The 27,593-nt window shown below is 29.5% G+C and overlaps 5 protein-coding genes and 1 long non-coding RNA gene across 7 annotated transcripts; 1 reads left to right on the forward strand and 5 right to left on the reverse strand.

Annotated features, from left to right (window-relative positions):
- Positions 1–7,960: 7,960 nt before the first annotated feature.
- On the reverse strand, positions 7,961–13,220 carry LOC137000908 (uncharacterized). Its single transcript, XM_067358501.1, has 7 exons — positions 12,087–13,220; positions 11,770–11,894; positions 10,694–10,842; positions 9,956–10,048; positions 9,463–9,729; positions 8,972–9,130; positions 7,961–8,324 (listed from the first exon to the last, which is right to left on the reverse strand). The coding sequence occupies exons 3-7, from the start codon at positions 10,761–10,763 to the stop codon at positions 8,176–8,178; spliced, it is 738 nt and encodes a 245-aa protein (XP_067214602.1). The 5' UTR covers positions 10,764–10,842; positions 11,770–11,894; positions 12,087–13,220; the 3' UTR covers positions 7,961–8,175.
- Positions 13,221–13,324: 104 nt separating this feature from the next.
- LOC105668042 (uncharacterized) lies at positions 13,325–15,757 on the reverse strand. 2 transcript variants are annotated; one of them, XM_012360214.2, is made up of 5 exons: positions 15,663–15,757; positions 15,317–15,409; positions 14,825–15,091; positions 14,335–14,490; positions 13,325–13,699 (listed from the first exon to the last, which is right to left on the reverse strand). In XM_012360214.2, exons 1-5 carry the CDS (start codon positions 15,730–15,732, stop codon positions 13,551–13,553), a joined length of 735 nt encoding a protein of 244 aa, XP_012215637.1. In that variant the 5' UTR covers positions 15,733–15,757; the 3' UTR covers positions 13,325–13,550. The 2 variants fall into 2 exon arrangements, with proteins under 2 accessions (XP_012215637.1, XP_012215638.1); XM_012360215.2 differs by having other exon boundaries at positions 15,659–15,749.
- Positions 15,758–15,860: 103 nt separating this feature from the next.
- LOC105668039 (protein takeout-like) lies at positions 15,861–17,837 on the reverse strand. The gene is made up of 5 exons (XM_012360210.2): positions 17,676–17,837; positions 17,367–17,456; positions 16,771–17,037; positions 16,529–16,687; positions 15,861–16,343 (listed from the first exon to the last, which is right to left on the reverse strand). Exons 1-5 carry the CDS (start codon positions 17,776–17,778, stop codon positions 16,195–16,197), a joined length of 768 nt encoding a protein of 255 aa, XP_012215633.1. The 5' UTR covers positions 17,779–17,837; the 3' UTR covers positions 15,861–16,194.
- A 137-nt stretch (positions 17,838–17,974) lies between these two features.
- Positions 17,975–21,320, reverse strand: LOC105668040 (uncharacterized). The gene is made up of 5 exons (XM_012360212.2): positions 20,138–21,320; positions 19,819–19,908; positions 19,233–19,499; positions 18,987–19,148; positions 17,975–18,786 (listed from the first exon to the last, which is right to left on the reverse strand). Exons 1-5 carry the CDS (start codon positions 20,205–20,207, stop codon positions 18,638–18,640), a joined length of 738 nt encoding a protein of 245 aa, XP_012215635.2. The 5' UTR covers positions 20,208–21,320; the 3' UTR covers positions 17,975–18,637.
- Positions 21,321–21,775: 455 nt separating this feature from the next.
- Positions 21,776–23,644, reverse strand: LOC105668041 (uncharacterized). The gene is made up of 5 exons (XM_012360213.2): positions 23,512–23,644; positions 23,176–23,265; positions 22,746–23,012; positions 22,503–22,661; positions 21,776–22,309 (listed from the first exon to the last, which is right to left on the reverse strand). The coding sequence occupies exons 1-5, from the start codon at positions 23,579–23,581 to the stop codon at positions 22,161–22,163; spliced, it is 735 nt and encodes a 244-aa protein (XP_012215636.1). The 5' UTR covers positions 23,582–23,644; the 3' UTR covers positions 21,776–22,160.
- A 1,271-nt stretch (positions 23,645–24,915) lies between these two features.
- Positions 24,916–26,775, forward strand: LOC137000487 (uncharacterized). Its single transcript, XR_010890715.1, has 2 exons — positions 24,916–25,378; positions 25,699–26,775. It is a non-coding gene; the product is annotated as an uncharacterized lncRNA (long non-coding RNA).
- Positions 26,776–27,593: the final 818 nt, after the last annotated feature.

Raw genomic sequence — 27,593 nt, forward strand, 5'->3', positions numbered from 1 at the left:
TTACATATTATAAGTATATACACATTTATAAGACAAAAGTTTCTTACAAATCTAAATGAGATGCGCGTATAACACAATCACATAATTGCATGTTTCAAGTATAAGAACCTTTTGTACAGATAATATAAATTATAACTTATAATTATGAAAGTTTTGCAATTAATTTTGAAGCGAGCACGATCCTAGGATAACTGCGACGGTACAAAGAATCGCGTAGTTCGAAGTGCCGTGGAGTTTCAGGGGAATCCGTGTGCAGTTTGTGAGCAACGGTATTTTCTTCGATTGCACGCAATGTGGCAAGAAGCGCGGGAGACGTAAATTTTGTAAGTGTTCATGCCGCTGAGGTAAAACATTCTCCGCTGCCGCGTAAGTAAATACGAAACTGCAGCGCGATCGCGCGCGTGCACGGACAGGCGGAGTATGAAAGCGGTAAAGCTGGAGAAGTTCGACCGGTACAACTTGCCGAACCAATATACTGTGGCCGACTAAATGAAGGAACTTAAGTGAAAAGTTTGTCCGTAACCTACGAAAATACTGCAGTGCCTACGTATTGAAAACACGAGCGAAATATCTTAAGAAAGTTGCGACGGGGCAAGGGAATAAGGAGCGCTACGGGCAGACGTCGCTTGTCTTTTCCCTCCCTTCGCCGATCGACGCGCGAAGGCGCCGCGCGCCGCGAGGAAATTTACATCTTCGCCACCCAGAATACGAAACGATCCTTCACGTTGAAGATTTCGGAATCCAGTCGCGTTACACAGTTTCTGTAAAGGGCAGACCTTTTAGCATTCTACTAGCGGATTTTGCTTGCGCGCACTGATAATCACGGAATGCCTTTTATATCTTTTCGTATGATTACGCACGACCGACGCGCGTTCAGTTGTGTCCTTAAGATGCATGTCTGCGAAATTTTTGTGTAACAAAATATATAAAAAAAAGATGGATATAAATTAATATACAAAATTTTAATTATACAATTTTTTTTAAGAGTTGTAAAAGAGTTTTATTATGACTTGAAGTGATCCAAAAATTAATTATTGTGAGATAAAAACTTATTTTTAACTTTTAACATTGAGATGAAAAGTTAATTGACTGAAATTTTTAATTGTTAGAGCGGGTTGTTTTTAGAATAGTTTTAAATATGTATACTAAAGTACGAAACATGTATGTGTTTTTTAGAATTGTTACGCGTTTGTATATGTACATGTCATATGAGAAGATTAATTTTCTCGTCTCTTGGGAAAGATTGGAGTGGCTTTTTCCGCTCGGTGGTCATCAAAATCATGTATGATTCATGTATGATGTAACTGGCATGTAAGTTCTCATCCATGTCAGATTTCGCTGTTTTCTTCTAATTTCGCAGGCACGCTATTTGGACATTAAGCGTGTGCAGGTGAACACGTGGTTTGCCGCCAGATGTGCACCTCGCTGCTTCACACCTGGATACACGCTGTAAAATCCCACATTACAGAGATTTAGAGGTATTAGTGAAACATATGTATGACTGGAATAACATTGTGGTTATCCAATAATATTGTCGTACTCGCGGTTGCTTTGGCCGCTACATCAATCTTATCAATATTTTTAACCACAGCAAACCTATTGCTATATTCTGGAACACCAAAATTTGAAAAAATAATTTTAATTAAAGCTGTTAATACTATTTACAATAAATTTGCAATGCAATCTTGTAATAGCACCGCGTGAATATATTATTGATTATTACATTTGTTTCCGAATTGAAATTACAATTAAAACTGAAATTGAAATTACAATTTTATGCAAAAATGCGAAATATCGACGGTGTTGGATAATCTTTACTCCTAAATAAAAAATTATAAAATTGTTTAAAGTTTAACTAATTTGCAATTCTTTTTCGATAATAATTGGCACACTCGTTGTAGATTTTATTTTATTTACGAGTACATATTATGCACATAATTATAATTGCACTTTTTAAGTGCAAATAATTAAAGAAACCTCGCCTCTGATGGAAGCGCGTGTTCGTGAGCAATTAATTCTTCCTCATGCGTGAAATAAAATCAATCTCGCGTGCAATGGAGAGGAAACAGAAATTAAATGGAGAATCAATAAATCAAGATAGTTCTTCCTCTATTTGTAACAGTAGAGATAGTAATGAAGATGCAGTCAGCGTGTAATAGTTTACGATAGTGACTATTCAGTATATCTCCTTCTTGTTTCATGAGGTGTATACCTTACGATAAGACTTCGTAGCCAGGTCTCTCCGACGTGCGAAGCCACATTTACAGTTTACTTCGAAGGTGGAGACCGAGGGACGTACACCTAAATGCAAGCCAATTTAAACTGACGAGAGCAGTCAGGTGCATTGGTGCACGATTCATTGTAAAGCGCGCCGCAATACCGTTGTCAGGAAATAGCAGCGCAGTCCGTTTAAAAGGACAGAAATTTTTTCCAAGAATCCCTTTTATCCAACGTAGCACTTAAACTCTGAATTTTTCCTGATTTGTGGAACAGACTGCAAGTGAGAATCGCCTGCACGAAAGTAATTCGAGCGTAATCATTTTTCGTAAACTGAAAAAAAGATAGACATCAATTGTAATAAAGTTGAATTTTTATTGCATCGGCTTTTTGCATGCACAATATGTGTCAATATTCTAGTACAATTAACTTTTCTTTTTTGAATGTTAAAAAAAAAAAAAAAAAAAAAAAAAAAAAAAAAAAAATACAAATGGGGTCAATAAATCATTTATGTAAACGCAATATATATTTTTCATTGTATATATTTTTCAAACGCAATAAAAATTTTGAAAATCTCGTTACTGCCATTTAACCTTCGATCGGCGAGCGCTTGTATATCTTATCACGTGCGCCGTAGTAAGAAACGACCTGTGGGACAATTGCGAATTGTCGATCGTTTTCTCGACGTCTAAGCAGGATAAATGGTGCGGTTCTCCGGAGGAAAACAGTAGCCTTGTGCGAGCCAACGGCAGCCGTGCTGGCGCAACTTTGCGAAGATTCGCAACCTGGGAACAAGTGTAAATGCGGTGTCGTGGCTAATATCGCGTAAAGCGAGGTTCCACGGGATAAGCGGACTTTGGGCATTAGGCTGCAGGATGCAGCTGCAGTTCAAAGACGCAGAATTCCGCAACACGGTTATGCGCGACCGCATAACCGTGCGAATGCGCGCGGACACAAACTCCTTCTCCCCGCGTTTCTTCCTTTTTCTCGATATAAATCAACTCCGGCGCTACCGTAAACTTTATTTGAAAGTACCGAGAGAAGATTTAAAGCCGTAGACAAAAATAATCTCGAGAAGGAGGAAGAAGGAAAGGACGGTAAAGCGGAAGGGGGCACGGGCGACGGCGGGGTGCGGTAAAGGGAAAGAATGAGAGTTTTCCCACGTAGATGGGATACGAAGTAAAGTCGATAAGATGTATTGGACCGTGAACAACATTGGTTGCGGGGCTAACACTTCTTTACGTTTGCCAGGGTGGGGTGGAGAGGACAGAGACAGAAATTGCCATACCTACTGTTGCCACCACCCGCCTTATCCACTAAGGCATTTCGCCGTAAATGAAATCGAAAAGCTACAATTGCGCACTTAAGCGCAAGCGATAGCTGCATTTCGCTTATATGTAATACCGTCCAAGTGGTCGGAAGAAAATTTGAGAAAATACACGCGCGGACTCGTAAAACAGTGATGATATACATATACTGCTATGAAATACACAAAGTAATTGAAGTAAATAAAAATTACGTCTGTCTAGCTAGCTCCCCACTTTGTACAAATACAATTCAAAAATTATATTATTATGCACTAATTATGACAGTTATTATTATTGATGAGTGGGGGGAATCACTGGCTGTCAAGCCCCTCTACAAAAAAATTTTTTTTTTTGCTAAACTAAAAGAGCGCAAAATTTTTTCTTTATAAATTTAGTGAGCGCATAATTAGTGCATAATTATATAACTTTTTTATTGAATTTGTACAGAGTGGGAGACTAGCTGGCAGACGTATAAAAATTAGTGATACAATTGCACAGCAAGATGTCAAATAATTTCTTTTGTTTGCAGTTCAAATACGTTTTCAGTTTTAAAAGAGTTTTTGACTTTAAAGATGTATAAAACTATGTTATGCTTTAAATTTTATTTTGTCATATTGATTGATAAGTAAAATGCGTTGCGCGCTTGAACATACTTTGTAATCTTTAGGATAAATAACTCAAATAGCTCAAGTTCCATGTGGTGGTGAAATACCAGCCTTCATGATATCGTGCGCCTTTGTCCCTTCAGCAAGAACAGCGTGAAGTTTCGTTGAAGCGCTATAAGTTGTCGTCAATCTTGAGGCGACCCGCAATATTTGCATAAAGAAACTTTTATACAAGGGAAAGGGCGGAAGAGACTACGACCAATTTTCCTGCAGCGTGTCACATAACAGCACCCTTCGCTTTAGTATCGTTCGATTCCAACGCGTGTTTTCAAAGTGTCCAACAAATGCGCGCATAAATTTCGCGTGTATCGGGAACTTGAAACCTGTCAATGTTATATACAATGAATTATACACTTATGAAACTTTAATACTCACAGCATGTCAGACATATGAAAGACAATTTTATTAAAAAATTTGTTTAATGTCAAGATTAATGTATAATTCCATATATTACTTTAAATAAAAGTATAATACTACTAATAAAACATGTAGTTTCTGTAGTAACTTTATAATCAAGTTTTGCAAAAATATTTAACTTTCTATGTCGATAAATTTTAATATAATATATTTAACATATATAAAGAACTGTAAAAAGTTTTTATATTTTTTAAAATTATTTATAATGCAAAAACTATTTATAATATTGTAAATTAATTAGTTTTTAACGTTTAATGGTTATTGTCTAGCAGCTTATAAAGTATATTGCAAGAAAACTGTATGCTTCGTCAATATTAAGTATTTCTTTTAATTCTTTTTAAATAATTGCGCGCGAACATGGTCCAGTCGTACAATTTAATTTAGATTACAGATGCACTGTAAAATAGACTAACCGTAAAATATGATAAAATTCCATGCGAGTTTATCTATAGTTGAGCATAAATTGTTGCCTACGCACCGTTGCACGTTTATAGAATTTTAGGACCTTACACCCCTTGTGATATGACGCATACTGTACATGCACGGGAGAGTCGTTTTATTGCGCATATGGGATGGTTTAACTAAATTACTTTCCGCGTAACCGCTGAAGCGGTATGACATAGCCGCATAGTTCACGGATCAAAGGTTACTGCCGAACATTCCCAGCCTTTCATGTGCCGCGGTAACTTTTCGTCAGACGAGCCAATTTTCCAGCCATCAGGATAATCGTTAATTTTGGTTTTCGTCGCAGTTTATGCTGTTAACATACGATCGATTGTAATCTCCGTAGATATATTTGGAACTCACTTCATGTGGTAAAAGATTCTATTACCCGATTACGCGATGCGTTTGAGTTTAATGAACGTTCCATCCATCGCTTATATGTATAATGCTACCATTGAAATTTTGAAAACTGTTTTAAAAATTATTTGCAATTTTGCAGTATTAACAGTATTTTGTAGATTAACTTATTTTTATTAAAAATGTAGATATACAAAATATACAAATTAAAAAAAATTTTTTTATGAATATTATTATTATTAAAAGTTTTGCAATACTTGTACTTACGATACTTATTTCACACATAACAACACACACACACATGCGCGCAGTCGTCGCCGAAACTCCGCCAATCTTACACTATAGATAGGTGCAATTTAGAAGTTTCAACGCGATGGATCTATAATCGGTTTTGCTTTGAAACTATGAAGGTCGAACATTATTAAATTAACGATGCAACGTTTGTACCAAGGGGCGCGGTTGTAATCCGTTGCATCAAAAAGTCATGAGACCATTGGCGAACGAATAGAAAAACCCAATATGCATACTAATAACGTCGGACTACGTTGTTCCTGTAATGGTGGTTCCACAGGGAGAGAGCCGCAACTCCCTGCTCCATCTGTGAACTGAACCACAATCTCCGGGGAATCTACCACAAGATATTGTGTGCTGAGAATTCCATGTAGAATTGAAGTATGGCGATTAACGCGAACTGAAAAGCATAACGAGCAGAGAAGAATTAATTGTATGTCACTATTAAAATATCAAAATTCTAAAACCTATCTTTGATCTTTGGGTTATTTCCCAAAAGAATATGATAAATTAATGACGAACTCAATTAACATTAAGAATAATAATGATTTTAATTATTTTTGTATAGTGAAAAATTCATAATTATCAAAATCTCATCATATCTTATCTTTTACTTAATGTTGCGCCTTCAAAATTTACGGACATTAATTTTACAACAAGTGTTCAATACATAAATTCATAATTTGTTTATGTTGCGTATACACAATGTGCATGTGTATGTACGTGCGGATCAAAAATGTACGGTTGCATCTGAAGAAAGCGAATGAAAGTGGAACTCTCATAATGGCCAAGGGCGAGACGAGTGGTAGCGGCATAGAAGAAGCACGTACGTGCCAAGATGGGTTGGACGGGATGGACGGGGTGAAAAGCCACTTCGATGATGTATCGTGCCGGAAAGCAAAGAAATCGGGGTAATAGGACTACCGAAGTACGTGAGCAAACTCGTATGTGGGTAAGGAAAAGTAGCACCGCGCGTAAGATACGAAACGGTCTGGGAAAAAATTCGACAGTGGGTTGTGTATGCTAGATCACGGTGACAGAAAAAGGTGCTTGCATCTTTAAGTGAAGCCCAAATATCTTGATTAAGGAAATCTTGCAATCGTCTGTCTTACGGTGATAAAACGCTAAAATTTCGTAAATTAATTTATTTTAAATTTTGGAGTTTGGTTACGTTTTCCAATAAATATATAAAAAATGTATAAATTTAAATTTATAATATAAAAGTATAAATTTCAATTTTACGAGAACAGTTTTGAAAAAAATACTTTTAAAAATATACGATTTTTGAAAGTATTTTTTAAACCACTTAACCACAGTAGAAATTTATATATAACAATATATTTCGGAAATACCCTAACAATAAGATATATAATAAAAATATAAATAACTTTTAACATATAAAAAACGATATTTTATATCAAGTAATTTTATTTTAAATTGAATTCATGATCCAATATAAAATCCATAATTTGATTTATTTATAAAAATTTACAAAAATTTAAATATTATAAACTTTTAACAATTTTTGACCAAACTTCCGGTGTCGCGAGTTTTAAACAATATATAATGAAGTAATTGATTGAATTCCGTTTACAGATGGTTACAGGTGCTAAACAAAAATAAAATCCGAGTATAATAACAGTAATAAGTATAAAAAGTCAGTTCTTTTTGAATAAAAATGTATTGACTACAATTTAAAAATGAAATATTTCTCAAATATTTATATTTATTAATTGTACATATTGCTTAAAAAAACTTATTTTCGTTCTTGTTTGCTAGAATAATAAATATTTTTTTTATTATATCTATATTATTAAAATGCAAATAATTTTTCGAACATATTTAAAATTTTTAAAGACATACGAAGTAGGAGTTCTTTAGCTGCATTAAATCCAAACACTACAATGCTAAATATATAAACTGCGTAGAACATCTTGATAAGAATTGGTGTGGCTAAGATAAGAGTGGCGAATAATCAATCAATTATATATACCAGAAGTATATAATTTCTGCAGTCAAGATTTCTATTAATGCATAAATATATACATAAGAAACAAAAGTACTTAATATAACAAAAACTTTGTATTTTTATTTTCTTATTTTCCTATTATTTTCTTATATATTTAATACTTTTAACATTTATTAAATATTAGAAAAATTTTTTAATATCTAAAAAATAAAGTTAAATAGCTTTAAGCTTTATTTTGTAACTAACATATAAAAACTTTTGTAAAAATTGCAATGAAATGAAGATTGCTTAAATATCTTGTATCATTTTTATTGTCTGATCATTAAAACCGTGCGAGACATAGAATTATACATGCGATTTATAATTAGCCAATTACTTAAATGTAACGGTTACAATTTATGAAATCTAAATTTTTGTTATGTGACTTAACATTTGTATTTCAATGTACTATAATTTTCGCAAAATCTAAATTTATTTTTTAATAAGTATCTTAAACAGTATATAAGTATTATGGAAATATTTCCGTAAAAGAAACTTTCGAAAAGAAGCGATTGGCCACATCACACAACCACGGGTCCAATACTTTGGATAATGTTGGTAATGCTACTCGAAACAAGGACGGCCAATATTCATGTATGAATATCAAGATAAGTTCATCTACAAATAGAAATTTATATATAACAATATATTTCGGAAAGATCTTAGGACGTATATGAAAAAATATAAATAACTTATAATATATAGAAAAAGTCATTTTATATCGAGTAATTTTTTTTTAAATTGCAATATGAAATATATTGTATAATTCTGATTGCTATGTTTAGAATTATTATCCTCAGAATTATATAATGTATTTTCTGAATAATGTATAATGTCAACTAGTTTTTATATTATAGCGGATTTATTTATAGCGGATGACCTTGATCAATGTACTCTCTTAGATAAGAAGTTCTTGGATGATTAATTAAAATATTATTTAAATGAGCATTTGAGACACAATACAGAGAAAATACATTCAGTTTACAATTCAATTTATAAAATTAATCAAATATATAAATATTTAATTACATGATATTATATCTCTAATTAATTTTGAAAGGCATTTAATTCATCATAGTAAATTATTGCTATTTTTATATGTAATTGTTCTATAGAGACATATTTTTACTTATATAATAAACAAAGCTTATATCTATTAAAATATTAAATAAAATATGTACTTCTATTTTGTAGTGAGATGATTCTGTATATTTAAGAAAAAGTAATAAAAAATAGAATTATATTTAAGAGAATATAATACTTACCAATCTCTTTAATGCCATTAAAAGAATCGAAATAAACTTTTAAGTTTTTAATTGACGGAGCTACAATGACATGTTCTATAATCAATCTATCATTTGCTACATGGCCTGTTATAATCTGTGGTCCTCTGATACCTTCCATGGTCAGGTTAAAATAAGTACCTATTGTATAGTAATAACAATAATAGAGATATTACATTACTTTTTTTGATCAAATAAAATATTTGATATTTGATATTTGACATTTTTTTACATAATAAATTAATAAAAATTTAAAAAATAGAAGAAATGCTGTAATACATTTCTATATATTGCAATAAATGTATACAGCTGTCATAATTATTTTGATAATTTGACTTTAATTAAAAATTTTTATTTGGATTTTATTGATTTTTGTCAAATTATATAATACATTGTACAGATAATCTACTAAAGCTATATACACAATCAAAATTATTTTGTTTGTGTAGAAAATATAGAGTTTATTGTTTTACCTTTGCTATTTATTCTGAACCCTGCTAGAGTACCTACTGCTTTATATTCACCAGCACCAACTATTTTTGGTATTTGTACATCAATTACTGCTTGGAAATTGTTATCAACAAAATCCACTTTCACAGCAACGAAACGAGTTTTTGCCATACCCTCAAAAACAAAGTTTGATACATTTAGTTCTGTATGTATTACATTTATGTCAAATACAGCTTGGCCGAATTCATAAGTCATTGGATCCAAAGGTGGAAAATCGAATTCTGGAAGTCCTGTCAGAATAAAAGAGCAATATGAGAATAAATATATTAAAATAGTTTAACATTTAAATAACTTAAAACCTTTTACTCTTGGTTTAGATACATAATTTGATGCATTTTCAAAAATTTATTAAAGTTTAAATACTACAATAATTAATTAATTTTATAAAAATGTCTCACATTACAATATTTTATAGCAATTGTATATGTAAAATTTATTTTTTTACACAAAAAATACCTTTAACCATTTCCGGCCATGCTTTCTCTAGTGCAAGTTTTAAGCAATTGGAGTAACTGGTTGAATTCCGTTCACAAACGGTTACAAATGATGCTTAACAAAAATAAAATCAGAGTATAATAATAATAATAAGTATAAAATGTCGGTTCTTTTTTAATAAAAATATTTTGATTATAATTTGAGAACAAAATATTTCTTAAATTTATATTTATTAAATGCACACAGTTCCGGTTTTCAGAATCAGTGCGCCCCTAGGCAATATTTTGATATTATGCAAATTATTTTCGTGGCAAACTCAATCTAATCCTAAAATTCAAAGAAAGCTAGCATCAGCAACTAATTATTTTATTTAAAACGCTAATAAATTCTTTACGTTTATTTAAATATTTGTAATTAAATTTGGAAATTATTTTTACTTTACTTGTCTCTTTCAACATGTGTTTTTTCGACGATTTTTGTAAAAATTGTTTGATCAATTCCCACATAAAGAAAACTTGATTCATTTCGCAAATGTTTAAATCGTTCATTGTTTTTAGCGACGGATGGGTGCATCCTTTTCTCGTGACGACCTTAGTCAATTGTTTAGTGATGCCTAGTGGTAAAACCGGCACTGAATGTACATATTACTTAAAAAAGAAAACTTATTTTTGTTCTTGTTTGTTAAAATAATAAATATTATTATATTTGTATTATGAAAAAACAATTATTAAAACGTATTTGAAATTGTCAAAGACATACGAAGTGATAGTCCTTCTGCTGCACTAAATCCAAACACTACAACACTGAATATACAAACTGAGTAGAACATCTTGCTTGTTGAGAGTTGGTCGGCGAATAATAAACCAATGATATATGCTAGACTTATATAGCTTTTGCAGTCAAGGTTTCTATAAACAAGGTTTCTATTAATGCATAAATATGCACAAGGCAAAAATACTTAACGTAATAAAAACTTTGTGTATTTATTTTTTTTGTATATTTAATACTTTAAACATTAGTATATATTTTCTTCTTCTATTTTTTCTAATATATCTTCTATTTTTTCTAATATACAGGGTGTCTGGCAATAATCGCCCCACCGGTCATATACAGGTAGAGGAGGTCAAATCGAGTAGAAAAGTCCTTTACCATTTTTTAATTTTCATAATAAGTACTGAGTAATTAACGAAAAAAGATCGGCGAATCCGCGCGAGTAAAGCGCGCGCGGTGAGAAGGACGTCCCACTGCTACGCGATCACTAGGACACAAAAATTTAGCGTTACGCGCCGCTCGTATGTTGCCATTGTCATTTGTAGAGCGCTCCTCCCAACGCTTCATCGCGCGCCTAGTGATCGCATAGCAGTAGGATGTCCTTCTCGCTGCGCGCGCTTTACTTGCACGGATTCACCAATCTTTTTTCGTTAATTACTTAGTACTTATTACAAAAATCAAAAAATGGTAAAGGACTTTTCTACTCGATTTGACCTCCTCTACCTGTATATGACCAGTGGGGCGATTATTGCCAGACACCCTGTATAAAAACTTTTTTAAACATTGCAAAAAAATGAAGATTACTTACAATTAGATACATTGTAATAATTTTTGATCTTATCATTAAAACTGTGCGAGACATACAATTTTACACGCGACTTACAAATAACCGATTACTTAAATGCAACATACAATTTTTGGGACCTAATATTTTTGTTATTTGATCTAATTTTTGCATTTGCATGATTGAATGCATACTAAATTTTTCGCAAAGTCTAAACTTATTTCTTAATGAATAAAAAGTATATAAGTATATATTATGGAAATATTTCCGTAAAACAAACTTTGGAAAAGAAGCGATTGACCAAATCACACAACCACGGGTCCCATGTTTTGTCTCCTATCGGCATTATTACTCGAAATAATAAAGACCAGTATTTATTTGTCATGGCAAGTCATGGCAAGTCATCTGCAAATAAAAGTTTATATGTAATAATGTAGTTTCCAGAAAAAAGTAATCAAGACAGAATTTGAATAATACAGCTTTGTATTTTCCATAATATGTGTACAAAATTTAATAGAAGTTTACTTTGTAAAGTCATGACATTTTTTTTCATTATTTTTTAATAGGTGTGAAATATATTTGAATTAATGTACTCACTGAGCTCTTTATTGCTGTTGAATATGTCTTCAAAGTACAGCTTCATTTTTTTAGTTGATGGTGCTGTATAAGAATCTTCTAAAGTCCATGTATTATTTGCTACGTAGTCTTTCATGATCCATGTTCTTTGGAGATCTTCCAAAGTTACGTTGACAAACCCTGTCGCACTAATTATAATAACAATATAAATGTGACATTATAATGTTTTTTTGATAAAAATGCACAGAGTGTATTGCGAAAAGAGCCGTTGCTAGGTGTTCGTGCTACAAAAATTCAGCTATATTATAAAAGCATATATAGCATATTATAGCATATTATAGCAACGGCTCTTTTCGCTCTTTTATACCAGATTATTTGTTAATTTAATTAATTTATAAAAATTTATGATAATTACATAATATTGATGAAAGTTTTATTTCTGTTATAATTAATTTAACAATCAAAAAAGTTAATTTAACAAAATATTAAAATAACATCTTACAGCGATTACTATGCATAGTTTAATTGTTAGGAAAACATGTAAATACTATAATTAAATTAATTGTTCTGAAAGAAGTATACCTTTAAGAAATTGTGGCTATGCTTTTTATATCGCAGTTTTTAAACAATCAAGAGTAATTAACTGAATTTTGTTTACAAATGGTTACAGGTGCTAAACAAAAATCAAATCAGAGTAATAATAGTAGTAATAAGTGTAATAAGTCGGTTTTATAAAAATAAAAATGTATCGACTATAATTTAAAAACAAAATATTTCTCAAATATTTATATTTATTAATTGTACATATTGCTTAAAAAAACTTATTTTTGTTCTTTTTTACTAAAATAATAAATATTATTATATTATATTTATATTATTAAAAAGCAAATAATTTTTTAAATATATTTGAAATTCTTAAAGACATACGAAGTAGGAGTTCTTTTGCTGCATTAAATCCAAACACTACAATGCTGAATATACAAACTGTGTAGAATATCTTGTTGAGAGTTGTTCAACGAATAATCAATCAATCATATATACTAGATTTATATAATTTTTGCAGTCAAGATTTTTATTAATGCATAAATATGCATAAGAAACAAAAGTGCTTAACATAACAAACAATTTGTATTTCTATTTTTTTTTATATATTTAATACTTTTAACATTTTTAAATATCTAAAGAATAAAGTTAGAAAGTTTTAAGTATTTTGTAACTAGCATATAAAAACTTCTTTAAAAATTGCAATGAAATAAAGATTATTTAGATATATTGTAAAATTTATTTGTCTGATCATTAAAACCGTGCGAGATATAGAATTATACATGCGATTTACAATTAGCCAATTACTTAAATGTGACGGTTACAATTTATGAAATCTAAAATTTTTGTTATGTGACCTTATTTTTGTATTTGAATGTATATTAAATTTTTTACAAATTCTAAATTTATTTTTTAATGAATATCTTAAATGGTATATAAGTATTATGCGAATAATTTCGTAAAAGAAACTTTCGAAAAGAAGCGATTGGCCAAATCACACAACCATGGCTCCCATACTTTGGTTGCTGTTGGCAATACAGCTCGATATAAGAACGGCCAGTATTCATTTACGAATGTCAAGATAAGATCATCTACAAATAGAAATTGATATATAACAATATATTTCGGAAAGATCTTAGGACGTACATAAAAAAATATAAATAACTTTTAATGTATAAAAAAAGCCATTTTATATCCAGTATTTTAATTTGAAATTGCAATATAAAATTTAATGTCTAATTCAGATTGCTATGTTCAGAATTATTATCCTCAGAATTATATAATGTATTTTCTGAATAATGTATAATGTCAACTAGTCGGATTTATTTATAGCGGATGACCTTGATCAATGTATTCTCTTAGATAAGAAGTTCTTGGATGATAAGTTAAAACATTATTTAAAGGAGCATTTGAGACACAATACAGAGAAAATACATTTAGTTTACAATTCAATTTATAAAATTAATCAAATATATAAATATTTAATTGCATGATATTATATCTCTAATTAATTTCAAAAGGCATTGAATTTATCATAGTAAATTATTGCTTTTTTATATATATCATTGTTCTATAGAGACATATTATTATTTATAAAATAAATAAAGCTTATATCTTTTAAAATATTAAATAAAATAGGTGCTTTTATTCTGTTGTGAGATGATTCTGTACATATAAGAAAAAGTAATAAAATATAGAATTATATTTAAGAGAATATAATACTTACTAATCTCTTTATTGCTATTAAATAAATCGAAGTAGACCTTTAAGTTTTTAATTGACGGAGCTACAATGACATGTTCTATAATCAACCTATCATTTGCTACATAGCCTGTTATGATCTGTGGTCCACTGATATCTTCTGCAGTCAGGTTAAAGTATCCTATCGCATAAGTAATAACAATAATAGAGATATTACATTATCTTTTTGATCAAATAATTATTTTGATATTTGACATTTTTTTTACTTAATAAATTAATAGAAATTTTAAAAATTGAAGAAATGCTGCAATACATTTCTATATATTGCAATAAATATATACAGCTGTCATAATTATTTTGATTGACTGATAATTTGATTTTGATTAAAAATTTTTATACGGATTTTATTGATTTTTGTCAAATTATATAATACATTGTACAGATAATGTATTGAAGCCATATACACAATCAAAATTATTTTGCTTATGTAAAGTATGTAGAGTTTATTGTTTTACCTTTGCCATTTATTCTGAACCCTGCTAGAGTACCTACTGCCTCATATTCACCAGCACCAGCTAGTTTTGGTACTTGTAAATCAACTACTGCTTGGAAATTGTCATCAACAAAATTCACTTTCACAGCAACAAAACGAGTTTTTGCCATACCCTCAAAAACAAAGTTTGATACATTTGCTTCTCCATGTATTGCATTTATGTCAAACACAGCACTTCCGAATTCATAAGTCATTGGATCCAAAGGTGGAAAATCGAATTCTGGAAGTCCTGTTAGAATAAATGAGCAATATAAGAATTAATATTTTAAAATAGCTTATAACATTTAAGTAACTTAAAATATTTTACTTGGTTTAGATATATAATTTGATGCATTTACAAAAATTTATTAAAGTTTACTACTACAATAATTAATTAATTTTATAAAAATGTCCCACAACATTTTATAGCAATTGTATATGTAAAATTAATGTTATTTTTTTAAACAAAAAATACCTTTAATTAATTTCGGCCATGCTTCCTCTATCGCAAGTTTTAAGCAATTGGAGTAATTGGTTGAATTCCGTTTACACACGGTTGGAAATGGCACTAAACAAAAATAAAATCAGTGTTTAATATTAATAATAAGTATAAAATGTCGGTTTTTTTTTAATAAAAATGCTTCGATTATGATTTCAGAACAAAATATTTCTCAAATATTTATATTTATTAAATGTACATGTTACTTAAAGAAAGAAAGCTTATTTTTGTTCTTGTTTATTAGAATAATAAATATTATTATATTTATATTATTAAAATACAAATAATTATTTAAACATATTTAAAATTGTCAAAGACTTGCGACGTGGAAGTTCTTCTGCTGCACTAAATCCAAACACTACAGCACTGAATATACAAACTGAGTAGAACATCTTGCTTGTTGAGAGTTGGTCGGCGAATAATAAATTAATGATATATGCTAGACTTATATAGCTATTGCAGTCAAGGTGTTTTTAAACAAGATTTCTATTAATGCATAGATATGCACAAGGCAAAAGTATTTAACATAACAAAAACTTTATGTATTTATTTTTTTTTGTATATTTAATACACTAGTGTTTTTTTACTAACATATGAAAACATCTTTAAAAATGCGATAAAGTGAAGATTACTTAGATATATTGTAATAATTTTTGTTCTTATGATTAAAATTGTGCGAGACATACAATTTTACACGCGACTTACAAATAACCGATTACTTAAATGTAACTTACAATTTTTTGAACCTAAAATTTTTGTTATTTGATCTAATTTTTGCATTTGCATGATTGAATGCATACTAAATTTTTCGCAAAGTCCAAATTAATTTTTTAATGAATAAAAGTATTTAAGTATTATGGAAATATTTCCTTAAAAGAAACTTTAGAAAAGAAACGATTGACCAAATCGCACAACCACGGGTTCCATGTGTCGGCTCCTATCGGTATTATTATTCGATATAATAACGGCCAATATTCATTTACAAAAACCATGGCAAGATCATCTGCAAATAAAAATTTATATGTGATAATGTAGTTTCCAGAAAAAAACTAATCAAGCCTGAATTTGAATAATACAGCTTTGTATTCTCCATAATATGTATACAAAATTTAATAGAAGTTTTCTTTGTAAAGTCATGAATTATTAATTTTTAATATTTGAGAAATATATTTGAATTAATGTACTCACTGAGCTCTTTATTGCCGTTGAATAAATTTTCAAAATACACCTTCATGTTTTTAGGTGAAGGAGCTGCATAATAATCTTCTACAGTCCATGTATCATTTGCTACGTGGCCTTTCATGATCCATGTTCCATGGAGATCTTCCAAAGTTACGTTGACGAGCCCTATCGCATAAATTGTAATAACAATAGAAATATGATATTATAATATTTTTCGATAAAAAAATGCACAAAGTGTATTGTTTTACCGTTGCCACCCATTCTGAATCCTCCTAGAATGCCTACTGCGTTAACTTCACCAGAACCTGCTATTTGTGGTATTTGTATGTCAATATCCAATTGAAAAATTTTATCGTCAAAATGCGATCTCACACCCAAAAAACGTGTTTTTGCAAAACCCTCAATAATGAAATTTGATACGTTTACCACTCCGTGTATTGGACCGTTATCGAATACTGCATTACCAAATTCAAAAGTTATTGGATCCAAGGATGGAAAATCGAATTCTGGAAGCCCTGTCGTAATAAATATATCAATATTAGTATCGGTGTTTTAATATGTAATTGCGTATATATATATATTAAAATTGATAAAATTAGTGAAATATATATATATTACAATTTTTTTTATTCTGTCTAGACTTAATTTAATCAATTTATAAAAATTTATGATAATTACATAATATTAATGAAAGTTTTATTTCTGTTATAATTAATTTAACAATCAAAAAAGTTAATTTAACAAAATATTAAAATAACATTTTACAGCGTTTATAAGCATAATTTAATTGTTTGGAAAACATGTAAATAATATAAGCAAATTAATTGTTTTTAAAGAAGTATACCTTTAACGAATTGTGGCCATGCTTCCTTTATCGCAGCTTTTAAACAGTCAGAGTAATTATCTGAATTTCGTTTACAGATGGTGATAGGCGCTAGATAGAAATAAAAATAGAATAACAGTAACAGAAATAAAAAAAACCTGTGGAGTAAGAGTATTTTGAATATAATTTAGAAATTATACATTTGCTATGTATTTATATTAATTTATTAATTGTATAATTGTTTGGTGAATGAAAGACATTTTATTGTTTTTTTTTATTAATAGGATAGTGTTGTGATATTTTTTAAATGCAAAGTTTCCAAATACTTACGAAGAGGCACTTGTTCTGCTGCACTAAATGCAAACACTACAACGATGAATGCACAAATTGCGTAGAGCATCTTGTTTGTTGTAAGTTTATCCGTGAACAGCATAGTGAATTAGAAGTGTTGGTTTTATATAGTTTCCCTCAAGGTCTTTCAATACGATTCATTGAAAAATATATGTACATAGGTGACGTCAACTGAATAAATAATTCATGATTTTAATGAACATTAAATAATATATTATTGTAACAATATTCTGAAAATCCTAATCATTATAGCTTAAATATTATAACTATTTGTTTTAAAAAATGAAAAGAAGGAAAAAATAGGTCTGCCAAATAGCTGCAAACGAAGTCGAAAATATGATTAAATATATGTTAATTAGCATAAAAGAATCTTAAGTTTTAAGATTTTCTAAAATAAAAATAATATGTTTCATTAGTGTACCATGAAAAATATTAATTTTTACTGTCTGTATTATGTTTTTTTATAATGTACGCAAATAAATATTAAGGCTAACACTTTTTGTTGACCTATAAACCTGATTGTAATTTGTAAATAGAGTTATTAACGTAGTTCTTAGAAATGATATTAACAAGAATGTCAGTAGAGCGTAAGAAAGAATAAAAAAACAGATGGGAAAGCTGGTTGTAACGTTTTCTTCTGCAAATATGCAAATTATTTGGAAATAAAATGTGTGAACTTGAACGTGTGAACTTATATACGTATGAATTCTTGTTAAATGTTTATTAAGCTAATATTATTATTCTTTTAATCGTATGAGAAATGCAAGTATACATGCGACTTACAAATAGTTCATTACTTATAAATGTAACTTACAATTTATGAAATATAAAATTTTTGTTATTTGACCTAATTTTTGCATTTGCATGATTGAATGTATATTAAATTTTTGCAAAGTCTAAATTTATTTTTTAACGAATATCTTAAAAAGTATATAAAAATATTATGGAAATATTTTTGTAAAAGAAACTTTTAAAAAGAATCTATTGACCAAATTACACAACCACGGGTTCAATGTTTGGACTCCTATCGGCGTCGTTACTCGAAGTAATACCGGCCAAAATTCGTTTACAAAAGTCATGACAAGAGCATCTGCAAATAAAAATCTATATGTATTAATGTAATTTTCAGAAGAAAACTAATCAAGATAGAATTTGAATAAAACAGGCTTTTTAAAATTATTATTTTTAATAATATATATTCAAAAATTAATAAACGTTCACTTCGTAAAGTCAAAGAGTTTATTAATTTTTAATATATGTGAAATATATTTGATTAATTAATGCACTCACTGAGCTCTTTATTGCCCTTGCCGAATATATCTTCAAAATGTAGCTTCATTTTTTTAACTGAAGGAGTTGAATTAAAATCTTCTACAGTCCATGTATCATTTGTTACGTGGCCTTCTATGATCCATGTTGCTTGGATACCTTCCAAAGTTACGTTGACGTACCCTGTCGCATAAATTATAATAGCAATATAAATATGACATTATAATGTTTATTAATAAAAAAAATGCACAGAGTGTATTATTTTACCGTGGCCACCCATTCTGAACCCTCCTAGAGTACCTACTGAATCAATTTCACCAAACGCTGCTATTTGTGGTATTTGTATGTCAAGTTCCAAGCGAAAAACTTCGTTGACAAAATACGATCTGGCACCCAAAAAACGTGTCTTTGCAAGGCCATTAATAACGAAATTTGATGCGTTTATCATTCCATATATTATGCCGCTATCTAATATTGCATTACCATATTCATAAATTAATGGATCCAAGGGAGGGAAATCGAATTCTGGAAGACCTATCATAATAAATAAATCAATATTAGTGGCTTGATATGTAATTAAGTATTAAAATTAATAATAAAATTAATGATATATATTAAAATTCTTTTACTCTGTCCAGATATATGTAAATTAATCAATTTATAAAAATTGATGGTGACTATATAATATTGATGAAAGTTTTATTTCGATAGTTATAATCCATTTAACAAACAAATAAATTAATTTAACAAAATTTTAAGATAATCACATTTTGCAGCGATTATATACATAGTTTAATTGTTAGGAAAACATCTAAATAATATAATTAAATTAATTGTTCTGAAAGAAGTATACCTTTAAGAAATTTTGGCCACGCTTCTTCTATCGCAGCTTTTAAACAGTCATTGGAATTAACTGAATTCCGTTTACAGATGGTGATAGGTGCTAGGTAGAAATAGAACAGAATAACAGTAGTAGAAATAAAAACAAATGAACAGAGTATGTAAGAGTATTTTGTATATAATTTAGAAATTAGACAGTTACTAGGTATTTATATTAATTTATTATTTACATAATTGCTTGAAAAGTAAAAGACTTATTATTATTCTTTTTTATTAGTAAGGAAATTAGTGTTGTGATATTTTTAAAATGCAAAATATTTTTAAACACTCACGAAAAGGCACTTGTTCTGCTGCACTAAATCTAAACACTACAACGATGAATGCACAAATTGCGTAGAGCATCTTGTTTGTTTGAAAGTTTATTCGTAAATAACTCAGTCAATTAAAAGCCATGGTTTTATAGTTTCTGTCGTCCAAGGTCTTTTTAAAAAGGTTGTCGTGAAAATATATAAGGAAATGTACCTTTCACCGACCTTCTCCGATTACTGATCGACTTACTATTTACTAAGAATAACTGCCGTAAATAATACAATCATCAAAACAATTGACTTGGTTGCAAACAACTTCATACAATATATTCTCAGTTAATCATATATCTCAGTTTTATATTTTGCCAGTATTGTAATATACAAAGTATCCGGTAACTCACGGACCAACGCTCGTGAGCGGATAGAGCACATTAAACAGAACAGAAAAGTTCTTTACCATTTTGCAATTCTCGCAATAATTATTTAAGTATTAATAAAAAAAATTCCCGAATAAGCGCGCGGCTAGACCGTAGGATGTAATTGTAGGATGTAACTGTAGGCTTCTGCCTTTGCTACTGTTCGCGCATCTGCGACTCTCGTCGCGCGGCCAAACATTTCGTTGCCGTGCGACTCGCCGGCTGACACACCTACAGTTACATCCTACGGTTTAGCCGCGCGCTTATTCGGCAATTTTTTTTAATTAATACTTAAATAATTATTGCGAGAATTGCAAAATGGTAAAAAACTTTTCTGTTCTGTTTAATGTACTCTATCCGCTCACGAGCGTTGGTCCCTGAGTTGCCGGACTGTATATTATAGTAAAACTTCTAAAAGAACGTTAATTTTAAGTTTAATGGAACTTTCTTATTAAAATCATTACAGATAATAATTTGATATTATCTTTATAAAACAATAGCTTATAACTTTTTATAGATTATGTTCTTTTTATTTTGATATAACACGCACAAATGTTGATTGGTAATAGGCACATTTCATATCTTTAGTGCGACAACGACAAAATTTTTTTAAAATAAAAATTACAGTAATTATAAAAATCTTTTTTATACCAACAAAAGAGAATGTCATTTAAAAAAATAATAATTCAAAAAATATGTTTTTAAGAAATCTTATTATAATTGTTTTATGTATATGGAAATCTTAACAAGCCGATGAAAGATATATTTACCTTACGTAGGATGACGTCAATCAATTAAATTCATGATTTTAATTTCATTAAAGAATATATTATTGTACCAATTTTCTGAAAATCCTAATCATTATAGCTTAAACATTATAACCATTTGTTTTGAAAAATAAAAAGAAGAAAAAAAATAAGTCTGCCAAATAGCTGCAAACGAAATCGAAAATATGATTTAATATATATTCATTAGCATAAAAGAAGTTTTAAGATTTTCCATAAAAATAATATGTTTCGTTAGTATATCATGAAAAATATTAATTTTTACTGTCTGTATTATTTTTTTCATATTCAAATAGATATTAAGAAGAATATTTTTTGTTAATCTGTAAATCTGATTGAAAACAGGGTATGACACTGTAAACAGAATCATAAATATTGCTGAATATATTGGTAAATAAAAATAACATTAATAAGAATGTCAATAGAACGTATAGAAGAATAAAAAAGCAGACCAAAGAAGCTGATTGTTATAACGTTTTATTCTGAAAAATATGCACATTATTCGAAATGTGTACTTGAACTGTAACTTTATATTATATATTAAAATGTGTACTTGAACTGTAATCTTATATATGTATGAGTTCTTGTTACATGTTTATTAAGCAAATATTATTATAGATTCTTTTAATCGTACAAGAAATACATGCGCGACTTATAAATAGCCGATTACTTACATAAATACAACTTGCAACTCATGAAATCTAATCTAAAATCTAAATAAAATCTCATTTTTCTTATTTGATCTAATTTTTGCATTTGCATGATTAAATGTGTACTCAATTTTTTGCAAAGTCTAAATTAATTTTTTTATTAATAAATATTTTTAAAAAATATATAAATATGGAATTATGGAAATATTTTCGTAAAAGAAACTTTCGAAAAGAAGCGATTGACCAAATCACACAACCATGGATCCCATGCTTCGGATGTTATTGGCAACATTGCACGATATATTGGCGGCCAGTATTCGTTTGCAAACATCATGGCAAGATCATCTATAAATGAAAATATATATGTAATAAAGTACTTTCCAGAAAAAACTTCCAGAAAATCAAGACAAAAGTTGAATAAAACTGCTTTGTATTTTCCATACAAAATATATATAAAAATTAATAGACAATTACCTTGTAAAGTCACGAACTGTTAATTTTTGAAATGTGTAAAATATATTTGAATCAGTGTACTTACTGAGCTCTTTATTGCCGTCAAAGAAATCGTCAAAATACAGCTGCATTTTTTTGACTGAAGGAGTTACATGAACATGTTCCACAGTCCATCTATCATTTGCGACCTGGCCTTGTAAAATCCACGCTCCTTGGAGATCTTCCATAGTTATGTTGAAGTGCCCTGTCGCATAAATTATAATGACAATATAAATATGACATTATAATGTTTTTTGATTAAAGAAACGCATAGAGTGTTTTGTTTCACCTTTGCCACCCATTCTTATTCCTCCTATAGTACCTACTGCGTCACATTTACCAGTTCCAGCTATTTTTGGTATTTGTACGTCAATTTCCAAACGGAAATTGTTATTAAGAAAATGCGTTCTCACACCAATGAAACGAGTTTTTGCTAAACCCTTACTAGTGAAGTTTGATATTTTTATGTCTCCATGTACCATACCTACATCAAACGTAGCTTCACCGAATTCATAAGTTATCGGATCCAGAGGTGGAAAATCGAATTCTGGAAGTCCTGTCAGAACAAAAGAGCAATGAGAATTAATATTTTAAAATAGTTTAACATTTAAGTAAACTTAAAATCTTTTACTTGGTTTAGATACATAATTTGATCTGTTTATAAAAATTTATGAAAGTTTAATTACTATCATAATTAATTTTTCTGAAATAAAGAATACCTTTAACAAATTGTGGCCATGCTTCCTGTATCGCAAGTTTTAAGCAATTGAAGTAATTAGTTGAATTCTGTTCACAGATGGTTAGAGGTGCTAAATAAAAATAAAAATAGAATAAAATGGTAATAATAGAAAATATAAAAGAGTTGATTTTTATAAATAATAATGCATTAGCTATAATCTAAAAACAATACATTTGTCAAATTTTTGTATTTATTAGTTGTACATATTGCTTAAAAAATAGAAAACTTATTTTTATTTTTGTGTACCAGAATGAAAAATATTATTATGTACATATTATTGAAATGCAAATAATTTTTTAAACAAACAAAGACATACGAAGTGGGAATTCTTCTGCTGCACTAAATCCAAACACTACAACACTGAATATACAAACTGAGTAGAACATTTTATTCCTTGAAAGTTAGTCGACGAATAATGAATCAGTCATACATGCTAGGACTTATATAACTTGTGCAGTCAAGGTTTTTTAAACATAGTTTTTATTAATTCATAAATATGCATAAGGATGCATAAGTACAAACAACATAACATGAACTTTGTATATTGATTTTTCTTCATATATTTAATACTTTTAATATTTTTTAAATATTTGAAAAATTTTAAAATAAAGATGTGTGTATATGTATGTATAGGTTAATTAATTAGTTCATTTATTTTGTATTTTATAAATAAGGGTAAAAATAAGGTAAACATATGACATATTTTTTTAATTAAATTTTTCTTTAATTAAATGTCTAATATTATATTTTTAAATATTATCTTATCATATTTAGTATATATTTATTTGATACCTTATATATACCTATTTTGTCTCGTATATTACATTACAGCCTTACGACAGAATTGCGATCGAGGAAAGAATTGCGATCAAGGAAGAAATTGCAAACGTGCGAGTCACAAACTTATTTACAAACTACTCGACGGCAACAAATATAAACCACACGTCAGTGCAGTGAATTACTAATCAAGGAAATATACACGAACCTTACGACAATAATATCAATTTTGTTTTTATTTCATCTAAATGAAACGCATTTTCGCGTTCGACAGGCAGTTTAGCATCCCCGTAAGCAATGAGATTCGCAAACAGGACCGTGTAGCTTTTTTAAGACACATAAGTTTTTACTCCATTGTTAATAATATCGTGAAGCAAATATATAATCAAAATATATCCAATATATATTTACAAGTAATTTTTGAGAGCGTAAAATTTTATATAAATACTTATCTTTTACTTTTCACACATGTTTATTTTTATTATATGTTAATAATTCGTAAAGAAGCAGGTAATTTTTATTTTACATTCTCATTATTTCGTAACACATGTGCTCACGCAATATGTAATTAGCGGCTGTTTCATCTCCGTATGTATGTCACATGTGTAACGACATTCTACATATTGCACAATATGATACGTCTAATAGAAATAGAAACAGAACAATAAATGATACATACCTAATGGTCTCATGTACATGAATATTTTAGGTTAGCTGTGTGGAATTTGTGAAAGTGTATGTAATTCGATAAGAGTCACGTGCGCGACAAATGTGGTATAATCCGTAATAACATTTGTTTAAATTAAAATGCTGCTTAGCATTTATACAAAGTATTTTATAATGTTCGTGCCAACGCTTGTGTGCGGGTAGAGTGCGGTAAACAGAATAGAAAAGTCCTTTACCGTTTTGCAATTTTCGCAATAATAACGGAGATATTAATTAAAAAGGATCGATGAATGATAGCGCGTTGCGTGCGACTAGATCGTGCGATCTAGATGGGTCAGCGGCGTCACACAGTGACAAAAAATAACAGCGGTATGGAGATCCAGCCTCACGTGCTGTTTCCGCCCGCTCGCTGCTCGCGTGTTACTCCTCTCGCCATGCGCAATTGTTTCTCGTTGCCGTGCGACACGCCGCTGACTCACCTAGATCGTACAGCCCATAGTTTAGCCGCGTGCAATCATTCGTCGCGAATTAATACCTCAATTATTATTGCAAAAATTGCAAAATGATAAAGAACTTTTTTATTCAGTTTACCGCACTTTACCCTCACATGAACGTTGACACGGGCATTAAAAACACTCCGTATATAGCTCAGCTATTAATTAGCTGATTACCTTGACTTGTCATTGAATCGATAATCGTTTTTCGAAGGTGAACAGCTCCGGCTACATCTGGTAATTAAGGTAGTAACCCAATCTGTACACTTATCTTAAAAATATTTAAAAGACATCTTTTTAAAAATAGTATCTTTCAGACGTCGTTCAAGTGTCTTTAAAACATGCACATATCTGGGTGGGTAAAGTGTTTTTAAATATTTTGAACGTTTTTATTGTGAATCGATGTACGATAACAAACAGGTTGCTTTCATGTATATTTATGAAAAGCGAATATCACGGACATGTGTTGTGAAATTTTCTTTGACGCTTTACGGACCGATTCATCGCTCGCCTAAGAGCACCTTTTCCGTGAACGCCATTAAGAGAGGTTGAATGTCTTTTTGTAGACGTCACGAATTCCTTTCATTTCGACTGCTCTGTGTAACAGCCATGGCACAGCTTGTGCGTCTAGAGAAACTGATGAGCTCATTGCATCGGTCTTACCGGACACTTGCTGAGGTGACATTGAAGAAAATGCTCGTTTTAAATGCTGTTCCACGAAGTGAAGAATAGTAAAAAACGCCAAGTGCGATTAGTTGTCTGGCTTCCATCGCTAATGTATGCAAAACAGAAAATTAATGTATGATGAAATTAGCAAACATCGCGAAATTAGAAAATTATATTGAATAACTACATTTAAAATAGTGTAATATTTTAAAATTATGTGAAAATATGAATAATAATTTATGATACTTTAAGCGTTTGGTTACCATATGTACTATTAGTTCTTTTACGAATTTTGACACAGTATGTCGTTACAATTTCCATTAATTCACTGAACATAATTATTTTATTGAGAGAAAATAGACCGCAAAATTTCGTAGATATAAATTATCGACATATCGCAGTTTGAACAATTAATCGCAAATTTATCGTTGTTATTGGCACAATTGACGTTTACTTATATAGCGAATAAAGTTGAATCGACAAGAATATAAAAAAAATATGAGTAATGTAACTTTATGTAACTGTATATGCACACCCTTTGTGTACTTTTATCACACTTAGACTTTTTTTTATTATATAAAAATAGTATTCTTTTGTAACAATATTCTAATCGTTTTATATTTTATCTCTTATCTTTCCTTTCCGCTACAAAGATGATTCTAACTTGTACAACTCTTCGTCGTGCTAGCAGTGTAACTTTAAACAGAATTATCTACACATAATGTCATAGAGAGTTCCACATATGAGTTTATCCAAAGTTTGATTAAACCACAGTTAGTTTTGATTAGTATTAAGATTCATGTTATATTGCAACTCGTCAGTACTTATTTATACGAAATTTTAAACTGGTAATTATTATATATATATAGAGCTTTATTAAAATTTTATGGTAAAATTATCAAACAACACTGTTTTAATAATTCGGAACAATATCGTATGACGCAAACTCAATAAATAAAGGGATTATTGTAATTTAATTCACAATACTATTTTTTAAAGTGACATCAGGTAGATTAACAGTGCTATTAACAGTGCTATATTACAATATATAGCATTATTATTTTTATGATCAGCAATGTAATGCATCAATTATCGCGTGCACATATAGCGGATTAATGGATCGTGATTAAGTCGGTTTTCGATCCCGTGCATTACACAAAATTTTACTAATAATTCTGGCGATTGACCACGGCCATGTGCCGGTTTCAAGTGTTCGTCGTAATGAATTTGGCTTTTCCTCGTCGAAAAGTAGAGCCATAAAATAAATCTCGCTGGTGCCGTGCGCCGCTGGACCATTTCATAGGCGTTTATTACGTGCTTTCATTAAAATCTTTATGAAATACAGCAGCATAACGGTTTTAATGGAGAAAGCTGTGCCGTACGATCAACTCTTCTCATGACGAAAGCAATAAATTCAATAAATTCGAGAAGATATGTCGCTTGTATTGTTCGAAAAATTATTTATTTCATAAAAAAATTTTTGCAGTGAAATGACAAACGTAATATTTTGAAATTGAGAATATCTTTGAAAAATATAATTTTTTTATTGTAAATATATTATTTTTTATGTACAATTACAATATGCAATATTTCTCATTATGATGTGTAATATGCAATCAAAATTATTTTTATAAAAGAAAGACTGATTTAAAAAATTAAATAACAATATTTTATAAAAGTTATTTAACAAAAGTATGTAAAAATAATTTAAAAAAGTATATATATGTAAATTTGTACATTTAAAATTATAGACAATTCAATAATCTGTAGCGTGCGCAGGGAGAAAGCACCATGA

Source organism: Linepithema humile, chromosome 6 (assembly GCF_040581485.1).
Source record: "Linepithema humile isolate Giens D197 chromosome 6, Lhum_UNIL_v1.0, whole genome shotgun sequence".
Taxonomy (NCBI): domain Eukaryota; kingdom Metazoa; phylum Arthropoda; class Insecta; order Hymenoptera; family Formicidae; genus Linepithema; species Linepithema humile.